Below are 15,656 nucleotides of genomic sequence, written 5' to 3' on the forward strand. Positions count from 1 at the left end.
ATTTCACCCTCGTCACCCTATCCTAGGAAAATGCATTTACAAGACTTTGGCTCAAGTTTGCTGTGTTTTTCTTTACGAATGTGCACAAAAGCCTCACATCCAAACACTTTCAAATGAGTATATGAAGGTGGCTTGCCCGACCATGCTTCTTGGGGAACTCCGCCCCCTAAAGACCTGTTTGGTGACCGATTAATCAAGTGAACGGCTGTCATAACAGCCTCTGTCCAAAAACCATGGGGTAATGCAGCATGAGACAGCATCGTACAGACCTTATCATGTATGGTCCGATTCATACGCTTTGCAACTCCATTTTGGGGTAGATTATGAGGGGCAATGAGCTCCCTCTATCCCTTTGCTTTCACAAAATGCCTGAAAGGCCTTGAACACATATTCCCCACCATTATTAGAGCGAAGACACTTAAGTGTCTTATTTGTCTGATTTTCAGCCAATGCCAAGAATTGTTTAAACTTATCAAGCACTTCATCCTTGCTACGAATGGAATAAACCCATACCTTCCGTGTAGCATCATCGACAAAGGTGACAAAATATTTCTTTCCCCCTAAAGATAATCTTGCCATTTGACATACATCCGAATGTACTAACTCTAAAGGAGAAGATTTCAAAGAAAGAGACTTTTTGTGAGACATCTGTGCATGTTTGCCATAAATACAATGATCACAATGCTCAAAATCAGCATAACGAAGACAAGGCAAGTAACCCAAACGAGAAAGCACTTTCATTTCTGTTTGACTCATGTGTCCCAACCGGCCATGCCACAAAGAAACGCTTGGCTGCTCGATCACGGCAACAACATCGCCACGCACACTAGATACACGAAGTGGATACAAAGTATCACTCTTGCAACCTCTGGCAATAACCCTAGATCCCTTACAGATCTTCCATTTTCCATCACCAAAGGTGGTATGAAAATCATCATCATCTAGCTGCCTTATGCTAATAAAGCTCTTCTTGAGCTGAGGTACATGCCGTACATGCTAAAGTGTAAAGACAGAGCCATGCTAAAATTATAATTGCACACTGCCAATACCTGCAATCTCACATGCATAGTTATCCCCAAGATGGACAACACCATGTTGACCCCCTGTATAGGCGGAAAACCACTCACGATGAGGGGTGACATGAAAGGAAGCACCTGAATCAAGAATCCAGGTATGCATGTCATCATCTGTATCTACAAGTAAAGCATGTGCACCAAAGTGTGAAGAGACAAAGAGTACATCACTCCCACTGTCACTGTCATGAGTGACTACATTCACCTCTTCAATTTTTACACTGCTCTTCTTAGGCTGACTATCCTTTTCCTCCTTGCTATCATCTGTCTTCTTGCCTTTTCCTTTCTCTTTCTTCCATTTGTAGCAGTCACGTTTAAAGTGACCCTTCTTTCCACAATGATGGCATTCAATATCTTTGCCACGTGATTTACTACGTCCCTTGCCATCATATTTGCCCTTTTGTTGTGATCTGCCCCTAGTATGCAAAGCACTGGAAGACTTACTGGATGCATTGTTCTGCCGATTCATCTCTTTCATAAGTAGAGCACTCTCTATATCAGCATACAACAGGATTACATTAGAATTGCTCATAGCAGTCCTAAATGTATCCCAACTCTCTGGTAGAGTGCAAAGCAAGAAAGTAGCCTTAAATTCCTCATCAATCATGAACTTCAAGGCAACCAGCTAGCTAAAAATGGAGTTAAACTCACTCAAGTGAGTAGACATTGCTGTACCCTCTTTCATACGCAAATCCATAAGCTTTTTCAGCCAATACACTTTGCTTGCAGCACTCTTTTGTGCATACAGTTCTTCCAGTCTAGTCCATATAGCATATGCAAAATCCAAACCTTCAATGTTGAAGAGCAAGGCATCAGAAATCGATAGCTCTATGGTTGAGCGTGCAAGCTCATTTAGCTCATCCCAATCATCCTAATCCATGTCCGCGGGCTTTGCCCCTTTGGTTTTGATCAGCTTTGCCTCCTTCTTTTGTAACAGGATATTGTAGCACTGCTTTTGCCAAACTGCAAAATTATGTGCGCCTTCAAGCTTCTTTATGTGCATCAGATTACTGCTGTCATTGCTGCCAGTCATGATTTTCAGCCCAAATGTAACCAAAAAACCAGCAAATGCAGGCCCAAACTGTCACCCAAGTGACCAAGGTACAAACAAGTACCAATCAGCAATACATGACCACGCAAAAGCACAGATTTCAGATCTGTAATTAAATTTTCAGAAGCACCAAACCATGTGCTACAGCATTGTCCAACTGATTACAGCTGTTCCAAGGGCATGTGCATCACATTACATGAGGAATCCCAAAATTTCAGCTATAATTTCTGTCGTACATGTACCCACGGGCATAAAATTTGAACGAATGGTCAAAAGCCCCAAAATTTTGTGCTCAAAGCATCAAACACACATCTGCATTTCCTCTGTCATGCATAGGACAGGCCAGTTTTGCCAAAATAGAGCAATTTCGGCAAAACCCCCAAATTTTACCAAGTGTTGATGTCCAAATTGCGCGGAATTCAACCTGCATGTACATAAAATGCCCAAATGTTGCATAGATTTTGCCCAAACTGCAAAAGCCCTAAATTGCACGGGATCCAATGTGCATCAATGTCGAGAAATTGGGTAAATTTCAGCCCAGTTTGCGCATGTACATGAAAAGCCCCAAATATCGGGGACAAAATGTCACAAATTCCTGCAATTTCTAAGACAAATATGCTTGTCCTGCATCACAATCCCCAAATTTGGGAAAAGCCCCAAATTTTATGGGTCCAATGTTGAGAAATTTCACTCATATGAGCAAAATTTCAATAATTGTGGCGAAATTCCCAATTCAAATGCGCACAATGTCTACAATTTTTGACATAGATGCCTCAATTTTGCATGAGCAGTACTCAGTCTAGAGAATCCTTAAATTTTTGGGCCAAGATTGCACAGATTTGGCCCTTTTGTGCCTAGCGTGCGAAACCCTATCAGTGGGTAAAAGAAATTTCAAAAAAAAAGGTTGAATTTTATAGAAATTTCTGACAGGTCCGATGACCTGCCAGGCGTCGCGTGATTGACGGCCCGCTGGCGGCCGTCCCTTGCCTATCGCCCGTCACGTGTCGCGTCGTCAGTGCCCGCTGCAATCGTCATCAACGAAAGTCGTCCCGCCAACTGCCGATCAATGCCCCACCGGTCATCAGCGCAGCAATAAAGTCACTGTCACCAAGCTGTAGCGCTGGACACGAAGTCCAGTTGTCTGCGACTGCTGCCCGTCACACCTGCTGCTGCCCACTGCTGCCCTCTGGTCCACGCTGGACCAGTCGCCTGGTCCTGCCCGTGTTGCTGGTCACCTGCGATTGTTTCCTCTCTCCTGTCTGGCGACGGACACACACTCAACTGCTGTACATGAGCTGCCTCAGCTGCTATTCGTGAGTTGCCTTTGACCTCGGGGAGCATGCACCCTGCGCTTTGATACCAGTTTGTAGGGACCAATTAGGCATGGAGATTGAGGCAGACAGTTGTTACGCGCGATGAGAGAGAGAGCAGAGTAGAGAGAGAGCATTTCCAAGTACAATGACGTGTGTGTACCTTTAGGTTTTCAGATAGATATATATGTGCAAGTACAAATGCTAAGGGTGTGTTCACACTCCAGCACATTTAAAAGGCACGAGGCCTTTATTCCCAACACATATCCGACTCCTTCAAGCTCCAATCACTCCCAGGCTTCCCAAGCACCGACCCATTTGGGCACCCTCATGGCATTCCTTCAAAGGTATTGAAGCATTATTTTGAGTGTTTATTTCAATTTGCAAGGTATAGCAGGAAGGGGCAGCCAACCATTGGAGCTCCCCCATTTCATATCTTGGCTCCTGCCACATTAGGCTTGACAAGGCTTTGTGTAAGCCTTCTTTAGGCCCTACTTGAGCCCCCCTCCACCCCATTAATGCCACGTGGACCAACAGCATACCCAGCAACATCAGCCCTGTTTGGGCCAGCTTGAAGACCTGCAAAAAAATTCGTTTTTTACTTCAGCCCTCCCTTGGCACTCATTGGCAGCTTGAAAACACTTCATTTGGCACTTGGGAACACTCCCTTGATGCTCAGCATTGGTGGTTATCATTGGCATTGATTTGTGGACTGATTTACCTCAGTCCACAATTGTTTTCCACAATCCTCAGGCAGCCACAAACAGTGTTACATCAGTACTTTATGTTTATGCTTGGTTGACATTGACATTTGATGCCCAATTGGTCCCTGAATGTTAGGGAATGTATGCCTATTGATTGGCCATCATTTGGAGCTCATTTAGTGGCCTGAAATACTCAGTTTTACACAGTAAATCATTGTTGTACACTCCAGGGCTGAAGCTTATTTAGTCACTTTATGCTTTGCCTATTGGTCACGGGTGCTTCCCGATGTTTCATATGACTATTGGGATGCAAATGAAGGTTGGCAAATGCGTTGGATGGTTTCAGAATGTATTTTGAGCCTTGTTTGAGCTCCGTATTGATTGGCGTTTACTTGACATTGGTCTACACTGGCATGCTTTGTGATAGAGGTTATACCTATGGTCTATGTATGACCCATTGTCAGTACATTCTTGATGCTTATATTACCTTCTGGAGCTTATTCTGGTCTTGCTTTGGCTCGTCAAAGATTGATTGGGATTGTCTTCATGACATTGGATGCTATCATTGGATACTTGACCGGTCATATGCTCTGGATGTCTTATTGATGTATGATCTTGGATACTCCGTCACACTAGTGCTCTTACATGCTTTGTTTGAGCTTATTTGCTTGACACTTACGGCTTTTGTGCCAATGGGAGTGTCTTTGTACGCTTATCAGACATTGAGCACAGTGCGGGTTATGCATGTTGAGCTTTTGGAGCTTTGAGACCGGGATCTCGTGGATGATGTATGGTTGATATGCCTTGGTTTGTGTAGATGTGCTTGGGCTGATTCTGCTTTGTATTCGCTGAGCAGACACCGACTTGTATCAAGTCTTGGCAATGGTATGTACATTTTGCCCTGTTGATTGGGGGGTGTACTAACTTTACTGACGGACTTTGTCTGACATGCTTGGGTATTGGCTCATGTCAGTTAGGACTGTTACATGCTTGTTGATGCCCGCTTGATGCTGGTTTTGCATTGACAGTCAGTGGTTGACTTGGAATATTGTTTTTTGCCTATTGTCAGCTCTCATTGTACACAACTGTAAATGATTACAGCAAGCATATATCTCCGGAATGTGATGTATTTTTCATGTTGAATCATCCTGATTTGATGTACTTTTGATGGTGCTTGGTGGGCGGCATCATTAAGTACTCGTTTCTCACCATTTTGCCTTGGTTCTGGTGGTTTTTTGGTCATTTTCTGCAATTTACAGGAAGCAATTTTGAATTGTCTGCACTGTTTCAGCTTGCAATATGGCATCTTCTTCCACTGGCAATGCTATCTTCAACATCAATAAGCTTGATGGTATGAATTATGCCTATTGGAAGAGCCAAGTTTAGCAAGTATTGGTGCAGAAATCGTAGATAAAGCCACTGAGGTTGAGTGGAGAGCAGCCTGAAACTATGACTAATGACGAATGGATGGAGCTTGATGAGTTATGCAAGTCTACCATCATCTTGTCTCTCACTGAACACGTGCATTACAATGTAGTTGAGGAAGCACAAAGTGCTTGGCAGCTTTGGGATAAGATCAAGAACCTCTATAACAAGCAAAGTCCTGCAAGTCAAATATATTAGCTGAAACAGCTTATGGATCTCCGCACGAAAGAGAATGTGACCATGTCAACTCATCTGAGCCAGTTTCATGCTATTCTTAAGAACTTGGTTTCGCAGGGCATTGATTTCAAAGAACATGTCAAGCCGTTGTTCTTGCTTGGAACTCTTAATGAGTCTTGGGATATATTCCGCACTACCTTATGTGCTTCTGCCACTACTCCAAAGCTATTTAATGTTGAGAGCTCTCTTTTGCAGGAAGAGATAAACCGTAAGAATCTGAATGCCTCTCGTGTGTCTCATGCTTTAACAGTTAGAGGCCGACATGATGGAAATGCAAAGAATGACCGTGGTAATGGCCGTGGACGAGATTCGTAGAAATCTCGGTCCAAGTCGCTTGGCAAGTCACGCAATAAGTCTCGTGGGAGAAATGCAAATCTAACTTATCATCATTGTGGGAAGAAAGGCCACATAAGGCCACAGTGTCATGACTTGCGCAATGAAAGGTGCAAAGACAAGGGGAAAGAGAAAGTGCAAGAAAAGTCTTCTGATCACGGCATAGTACCTGCTAAGTCAAGTGTTAAAATTGAAGAGATCAATGTTATGCAGCCCGAGGATAGTGATGGGGATTATATCCTTGCAGCAGCTTCATCTAGTGCTTCGCAGATGACAGAGATACACTCTATGTATACACAGTACTGGCTCTTGGACTCAAGTGCGTCCTTTCATGTAACACCTTGCCGAGAGTGGTTCCATTCATACCGTTCTATTTCAGGTTCTGTGCGCTTGGGTGATGACAGGTCTCTTGACATTGTCAATATTGATGATGTTAGGCTACAATTTCCTTCTAGCAGCAGTTTTGTTATGTACGATGTACATCATGTACCTACATTGGCACGCAGTCTCATGTCCGCTGGACAGCTTGATGATGCAGGATATCATGTATCTTTTGGAGAGACTACATGGAAGATTACTCGTGGCAGGCTTGTGCTTGCAAGAGGTGCCAAGGCTGGCAACCTCTACCCCTTAGTTGTTTTTGGACATTGACAGTATCCGCGCTTGCACACTACAGGCGGCGAGCGCCCGTCACTGTCACTTTATTCTTTATTCTTTTAGTGACAGATGAATAAAGGGAAAGCCGGTCACACATTGTGACTGTTGGAGTTCCCACATTGTGAGTCTCTCTCTCTTGCTCTTGCTCTCCCGCCATAGCTCTCCCGTACAAGCTTCGATCCTTCTCACCTTTCACACTTTTTAGTTATTAGAATCAAAATCCCCCCTTATTTTTCCTTTTGGTATGTAGGATCTGGATAATGACAAATTTGAGTATGTAAATGTTAATTGAGGAGGCTCTCAAAGCAAACGTACTTCCATAGGTATATCTAACTGTTCTATTTCATTTCAGCATGGTATTGGTAGTCATTTTTCTCAAACTCTTTCCATCCCTGCATCTTCTAGTCAAAATATAGATTTTCTTTCTTCTACACATTTTAGCTATCCACAAGCGAATGCCACTCTGCACCTTGGTACATTGTTAGCAAAAATTCCAACTTCCCAACAACCGCTGATAATCCTTCCAACCTCAATCTACGCTCTTTCACACTCAAGCATCGTCCCACAATCAAAATCTTTTAATAGTGTACCTTACACCTGCAAGTGAGCACACTGTCTATCCTTGGATGACTATGATGGCTATCCCCCTCACTACCCCCATTCATCAACCTCTCAAACGCACAAATTTCCATCCTCTGCCTATGTTGCATCATCCCTCACTCCCCCTATGCATGGATTTCCATCCTCTACTTAACATGTCCCCATTCCTCCTCTTTGGGCTACACATGCGACTACCATGCCCACGCTAGCCATCCCATACCCACTTTTGGATCCACTGTGCACACATCCCACATACATGGTGGGCACTCCAAGGTTAATCCCCAAGTGTACTCCACTTTTCCATCCTACCCATCCTATTTCTCATTCAACACTACTACTCCTATTGCTATGGCCAAGAATGCCTTCACGGTTAAGACTCGTTTTAACAGGTCGAGTTTCACCACTTGGTCTAACTTTATGCAATAAGTGCTTTAATCATAGGGTCTTTGGGATCTAGTCATTTGTCTAAAGCGGAGAGCTCAAAATGCCACAACCATTGTTGAGTTGATGCAAGGATTGCTTCTTGAGAGACATTCTTGGTTCTAGCACTTTCCCCTCGCATCTGAGCATTGGAGTCATCTCCTAGACTACTATGCAACAAGAGATCAAACCTCACATATCAATCTCGATTTTGAGATTCAAAAGTTTTCTCTTAAGAAAGGGGATGACCTGAAAGTCAAGCTGGCCAAATATAAGCGATAACTCACTGAGTTCACCACTACTGGCTCACCGAAGTCAAATGACGATCAGGTTACATTCTTTTTAAACAAGCTGCCTAAAATTACTTTCCTTTACCCAACACATCATTTCATTGCCTCGCTTGCCAGCCTTCTACGAGTTCAAATGCCATACTTGTGTTATGCAAGGCTGCAAGATCAAGTCCACAGGTAGTCCTCCCTACATTCTTATTCAAAGGGGTTTGGTTGCCTCTTCTTCGTAAGGGAAAATTGGAGGTGGCAAGAACTCTCAAGGTGTGAAGGCAACCCAAAACAAGGGTGACAACCCTTTCTCAAATTGAAACAAAGAAACAAAACCCATCTGGTAACAACTCCCTTTAAAAAATAATTTTTGCACATTGCCAAAGATCAACCCATGTAAACAAGGAGTGTCATACCAAGGCCCATGGTCTTCCAACTACGAAAGGACACCAAGCGACAACTGCATCCACTTCCCCTGGATAGTCTAGTGGGGCTATGCCTCTGACTACTACCCTATTTGCTTCTCTTGGCATAGCTACTACTGGACATGTGGCACAAAAACAGCCTCAACAACCCTTGCCTTTTAGTACTCTTGAAGAATTAAGTGATTGGTCTGGTAATCCCTCTCCCATTGCACTCTTTGCATCCATTTCGAGGTCTCCTCCTCCACCCCGACCTACGACTATTCCCCGCCTCGACATGAGCTTCATTGGCAAAGACTTGTTGATGTCCCGTGCGCAATGGTGGCCATAATGAGTCGGGCCCAGAGGCTACTTTATCCTTAGGCTTTCTTTCCTTTGTCTTCCATTGCATTCACTTGTTCATATGCTCATTCACTTTGTTTTAGCTTTGCTTCGCTTTGAAGCATCTTCCTACTAACCTCTATTTTTGCAAAATTCAATCTCTTTTGTAGGGCTTTGTATTTTAGTCTAGGACTAATATGCAAGTTTACAATGGTCTTACCTAGATTGGAGACATGAGAAGTTCATCATTACTTTACGGTTTCATCCTCCTTGGAGATTTGCTCTTCTACTAGCATGGAGGCTTTCCCTCTAGGTGGATCTTGCGACATCTCTGGTAACTATCACAACAGTAGCTTCTCCCTAGCTCCTCCAACTAGGGTGCTTCATCCACATCCTTCATGGTTCTCAACACCACACAAAGACTAACATTAGGTTCCTCTTCCTCCTTCAGCGTCGTCATCCATGGTTGAGATGGGGTTCCTATCCTTTCTTGCTATTCTACAGGTTTCAACATTTGTCCTTGACATCAGCCTTCCTTCCCTGTTGTACATCCCCTTTGCATTGCATGATCATCATCATCCTTGTAAAAGGGCGCTTGGGCAAGTGAACGATTTCCCCACGAGGCACATTTCACCAAGCTTGTTGTTACTAATTATTGTTTGATGACGTGCCATACACAATAGGGAGCCCACCTCAATTAAGGAGGCTTTATAGTCAACGCATTAGCAAAAGGCTATGGAGCAAGAGTTAGAAGCAATTGAGTGGAATGGTGCTTGGGACCTTGTGCCACAACCTGTTTATAAGAAGGTTATTGGAGTCAATTGGGTCTTCAAGACCAAATAACATAGTGATGGCCCTCTAGACAAGCATAAGGTGTAGATGGTTGCCAAAGGGTTCGCATAGCAGCTAGGAATGGAATTCAATGATACCTTTGCCCCCACTGCTCAAATGGCCACCATTAGGGCTGTTCTTGCATTTGCCATCCATAGGAGATAGCTAATCTATCGAGTAGATGTTAAATATGCCTTCTTAAATGGTGATCTAAAGGAGAAGATCTATGTAGAGCAACCTCCTAGCTTTTCTTCCTCAAATGGCCACGTTTAGAGGTTGAACAAGGTCCTTTTAAACCTTAGGCTCCAGATGCTTGGAATGAGAAGATAGACTCATTCCTTTGAGAGAAGTTAGGGTATTTGAGATCCACTACCGATCCCAACCTGTATGTCCATACTTCAATTGGAGTATGTGTTTTGTTCATGCTATATGTGGACGATCTAATTCTAACAAGTGACCACACGATCAAGCAGACAAACAAAGCACTACATCCGAAGTTTGAGATGACGAACATGGAACTTCTCCACTTCTTTTTAGGTCACGAGATATACCAAACTAAGAGGGGAACTTTTCTCTCTCGATAGGAGTACATAGACGAGCTCTTGACCACCTTTGAGATCGAGGCGTGTTGGTCTATTTCTATTCCCATGGATCCAAATTGGAAGACTTCCACCCATGCATATTCACCGGTGGCAAATATTACCAGTTACGGGTAGCTGATTGGGTCGTTGGCATGGCTCTTAAATATAAGATCGATTTGTGCTTCCCCATTGGTTTTCTTGCAAGGTTCATGAGTAAACCCAAGCGCGTTCATTGGTAGGCTACTTTGAGGATATTGAGGTTTCTAAAGGGGATCCTCGACCTACACCTTTTCTATCCAGCCTATGTAGGAGATACAACCTTGGTACTTTGAGGCTAGACCAATTCAAATTGGGCTAGAGATGTTGACCACAAGTATCGGTCTATTCCTACTTCCATGGATCTGAATTGAGTACACCCATGCGTATTCACCGATAGCAGATGCTACCCATTACAAGCAATTGATTGGGTCATTGATATGGCTCGTAAATACTTGGACTAATTTGTGCTTTCCCATTGGTTTTCTTGCAAGGTTCAAGAGTGACCCCAAGTTGATTCATTGATAGGCTGCTTTGAGGATATTGAGATTCCTGATAAGGACCCCCGACCTACACCTTTTCTATCCAGCCAATGCAGGATATACAACCTTGGTACTCTAAGGCTGGACCAATTCATATTGGGTTGGAGATGTTGACCACACTAGGTCAACGACAGGTTATTGTTTCATTTTGGTTGTAGGTGCTATCTCTTGGAGTAGTAAGAAGCAACCCATAGTTGCCCTATCGTCTATAGAGGTTGAGTACCGAGCAACATCTTCTACCACGAGACTATGGCTTTTGTGGTTGTTAGGATAACTTGGCTGCTTGTAGACAAGTCCTACTACACTTCTATGCGACAATGAGAGTTGCATAGCTTTGGCACAAAATCCTAAATTCCATGACTCAGACGAAGCACATAGAGAAACAATATCCATGGTGTTCAACACTTCAACCCAATGGATTCGACAATCAGTACCCCCCTTCACATACGGCAAGGAAACCGTGGAAGTGGTCCAAAGATACATCTATCTAGGGATTACATTTTCAGGACCGAGATTCACTTTGAGAAAGGCAGCAGAAGATAGATTGACACGAGGCTATGCAGCCCTCGGATCCATGGAGAACCAATGCGCCTGCATACAATTCCAGGATTTCCATACAAAGCTCTAGTTATTTGACACTCTAGTCACACCAGCACTATTGTACGGGGCTCCCATATGGGGATCCAATCTCTACCACACAAGGAGGGCCACACAGGACCAGCCACTGCCTCAGGAGGAGGCCATCTATGAGGGATGGGAGCAAATGGAGAGACCCCTAGTACTTATGATCTCACAGATGATCCGAAGCAAGCCCTCTGTGCCACACGAGATCATCAGAGCAGAGATGGGGGCACCGCCCATCGTAGCTAAGGCCCTCTTCCAAACAGTGGCCTTCTTGCACCGACTATGGCACTTGCCCTGCCATCGGTACCCTAGACTCGCCCTGGAGTCGTCCAAACAGCTAGCACTACAAGGGGACATTGAATGCTGGTATGCCCGAACAGAGACCTGGCTACGGCCACATGGCCTACACATGGACCACCTCCCCCCACTACAATATAGCCTAGATTGCCCCCACCTGGAGCTCAACCGGGAGGAGGTGAACCGTATCATCAAAATGGGCATCATTCAGCTACACACGGCCAAAACATAGGTGACTCCTACAGAAGACCTAGGGACAAAGAAGGCTTTCTACCGGGAGCACTTCCTGCACATATCTCCGGACAACTTCATTACCCGCCCAAGCTACATGGACACACACTTGTCCCATGGAGTCAAAAGCCCATCGAACAGATCCGTACATCTTCACACCAGGGGTCGAGACAGGTAGATACGGGGCCCACCCCCTCTCCCTAGAAGATCGAATCTGCCAAATTTGCCAACTCAAGCCGGAGACAGAAGAACACTACATATGTAGGTGCCCAGCATACTACGAGATCCGAGGACGCTTCCATTGCCTGTTCAAAGAAGGATTCGAGCCACTCTCTAAAGTGATGGATTTCAAGGACCAGAGATGCCTTGGACTCTTCCTGTTGGAAATACGGTGCCACAGAGACCACCTCCTCCGAACCTCGAAGCAGAGACAGAGAGCTGCCCAACGCCTGCTCACAGAATGCTACCAAGAGACAACTACCACCCCCCCTGAGCCCCCACTAGCCCCATTGACCTCTCGATCACGAGGAACCACCCTAGCCATTGCCACAACAAGAAGCAAAGCATGGCGCCCATACCCAACTAGCCCCCGCTCCTGCAAGAGGCACATGTTGAGGATACAAGGGATACTATGCCACCAATGGAGGGCCCTGCCCCGCCGATTCAATCTCTCGATGATAGGTAGACCCATGCGAGACATTTTAGGATGACCAAGCTCCATAAGCAATTCCACACCATACTTGGAACATATATGAATTGTACCCAGCCTATATACCATTTTGTACCTACTCAATTAGTTTATCATAGCATTAGATGGTAGCTTTACTGGGACCTGGAAAGTTTCCCAGACATTTTGTATGTGACGTTTTGGTCTCATAGGCCAACTTGGCCTTTCGTAGACGTTAATATAACTCTCGTAGACGTTAATATAACTCTCTCTCTCTCTCTCTCTCTCTCTCTCTCTCTCTCTCTCTCTCTCTCTCTCTCTCTCTCTCTCCATCCATATTTTCCTTTCAATACGGTCATATGCTTCCAAATTCGTTGCACTTTGACACCTTGGTATATCCCATCCCGATTGCCTCACCCATCTCATATAGGCCATTATCCATCCTCCAATAGCTACTTTGGTGGTTTCATTAAACCCTCGATCCCTTTCAAAGGGGGATATTGATATCAATTATGTGGTTTTCAATTCCCTAGCCCTTCTTACTATTCAAAGAGAGATTTTCAAGATCATGAGGAGTCCTTTTACAATTTACCATTTTCACTAGGCCTTTACATCATGCAAGAGCTACTTTTCCTCTTCCTCAAGCTAGGCTTCCTTGCTACTAGCATGTCCACCCCATGCCCTTTGGAAATTGGCCCCTAATGTTCATCCATATGATAGGAGTGGTGTTTGACACCTTCACTAGCTCCTCACTATCATCCTCTGGTCAAAACGATGGCTTGCCCATCCTTCACTACTTGTGCAATGGTCACCATGGCCATAGCCACAAGTACCAAAAATTGAACTATTACTTTAAAATATTATGTGAACTAAATTATTTTACATTTCATATTCATATGACATCTAAGACACTAAGTGCTACTTCACTACATCTATCAGCCCAAATGCATGGTAGCTCATATGAGAAGTGAGCATTGGCTCTAAAACCATGCAAGAACAAGTGGGCTAATCAAGTACGTAAGAACTGAACGAACTCAAATATCAAATGAATGTGTAGCTCTATCTCCTACAAGAATGTATTACGAGGATGAAAATGAAGAAGAAGTACAATGAACCTCTAGAAAGGTGATACAATTTCGTACAAGGAGCAATGATAAAGATGCCAACTAAGGCTTGTTACACATTGAGTAACGAACCTCTGATCCTTGCCTAGAGTGGAAAGAAAGACAAAGAGTTCTATCCAATCTCAATAGTCTAACAAAGGGTAGAGGTAGTTTGTTGAATCCAAGCACAAGACATTACACACATATATTAAGCTATGCTACCTAGGCCCTCATGTAAGATATGATAAAACAATATAAATAATGTAGCTTCCCTAGTGTAGCATTATTATTCCAGTCTTGGGATGAAATATCTGATTATATTCGCAAAATGTTACTTCTAGTTTAGGGGAAGACGTTATCTTATTTTGCAAGTTTCGAACAGGAAAGGTTACAGGAAGAAAAAAAGAGAGCACCTGAGAGCCACTGGGTTCGCTTCCTTTCTTTGCATTCTCCATTGTTCCAACAGTTCCTGTGGCAGGTACGTCGCTTTGCTTGGCGAGCCCTGAAGAACAATTTGAAGAAGAGAATGAAAATACTGTACGAGAAGGAAGCCCCCTCTCTTCAAAGAAGACAACCCCTTCCCAACAGCAAGTGTTCCTGTGCGGCCTGCGTATCATGTCCCTCACATACTGGGGATGCGGTTGCGACCTTAACAGGATACGACGACTACGAAATGCTCGGGGAGGTATGTTAGGGATGCAATGCGAGGTTGCGGCAGGCCTGTTTGAAATCATGGCAGTTCTCTGTGTTGAGATTGATGATGAAGAGCTTCTCCATGCAGAGCATAGTTCCTGAAAGCATGGTAGCTTCAAGCAAGGCATCTCTTTCCAACAGACGCCTTGCTTGCGCTGGGGGAATGAGGCACTCTCCTGTTATTTTAAGGGAGTGTGACGATGGAATGTCCTTCCAAGACTCTACCTGAGTCTCGATCCTATGCTGAAATATGGCAGCGTGCTGCGCATAGAATCCCACGGCCGCCGGAGCAGGGTTGATCACGCCATGCTGACAAGCCGCCGTAACCAGACACCCTAGCAGTTAAGCTGTAGTGTGGTGGCTTTGGAAGATGTATGGTAGCCTGTAGGGTACTAGGACTGCAGGTCTGTAAGATTTTTCAATGAAACAAAAAGAATATGTAACATTAAGGCTTAAGGCTGGTTAGTAGACAACGGATGCTCTCAATCAATGTCTGGAGTGTGGGCATACAGTTTTTCAAACAAAGCCCAGATATGGGCACAAAGCCTTTACACACCAAAAGGATACATTTAGTAGAAAATAAAAAATATTTTTTTATTGGTTGCAAATGCAAAAAGTGCATTCTTGTCCATCGCTTTATAATTTGGGTGGAGAAGACTCTCCATCCAAGAGAAGTTCAACTGTTTAGCAAGTAAACAAGTTAGGTCCTCTTTAGTGTGTAAAGAACTACAAACACCCAACCCCTTAATAAGTACTTTGATTGGCTTACACTTATAAAGTAGGCTTTCGCTATTTAGTGTGTAACTAGTCTAAAGGACCAACCTCTAAAGCATCTCAAAATTGTGTGCAAATTATCGCTGAATAATAGTAAGGCCCATTTGAAACCAATTCAGACAACTTCTCGCCATAAGGGCATTCTGTTTATACATGGTATGTAGAGAAAAAGAAAAGATTGTTTATAACTAAAAATTGTGATCACCATGGAGGTGACACTCAAGTCTTCCCATGTGTGTGAAAAGTGAGGCTAAAGGAGTTGGAAGTGCAAATCCCACCTGTAAGCTAATAGCTTGGTGCCAATTGTAAAGCCATTCGTAAATGAATATATTCTTGTCAATCAAGTGTGCCCATCGGTCATTTATTTAGGAGGCACTAGGACCATTTGAACGAGTTTGAAACAGAGAAGACATTGAAGACAAGGTAAAGGAAGAATATGGAGCTCA

General features: G+C 44.0%; 1 protein-coding gene across 2 annotated transcripts in view; it reads right to left on the reverse strand.

Annotated features, from left to right (window-relative positions):
• LOC148039929 (P-loop containing nucleoside triphosphate hydrolases superfamily protein) overlaps window positions 1–14,922 on the reverse strand; it is a 33,159-nt gene extending 18,237 nt beyond the window's left edge. Inside the window, exons 1-2 of one of the 2 annotated variants that reach the window (XM_087695312.1) lie at window positions 14,662–14,922; window positions 14,157–14,245 (exon numbers count right to left, since the gene is read on the reverse strand). In XM_087695312.1, the coding sequence (XP_087551438.1) occupies window positions 14,157–14,198 (42 nt within the window). In that variant the 5' untranslated portion in view covers window positions 14,199–14,245; window positions 14,662–14,922. Of the gene's footprint in view, window positions 1–14,156 lie in introns of both variants that reach the window. The other variant, XM_087695310.1, reaches the window with a different exon arrangement.
• Window positions 14,923–15,656: the final 734 nt, after the last annotated feature.

This window comes from Lygodium microphyllum, chromosome 2, assembly GCF_053477565.2.
Source record: "Lygodium microphyllum isolate KBCC chromosome 2, Lygodium_microphyllum_v1.1.10, whole genome shotgun sequence".
Taxonomy (NCBI): Eukaryota; Viridiplantae; Streptophyta; class Polypodiopsida; order Schizaeales; family Lygodiaceae; genus Lygodium; species Lygodium microphyllum.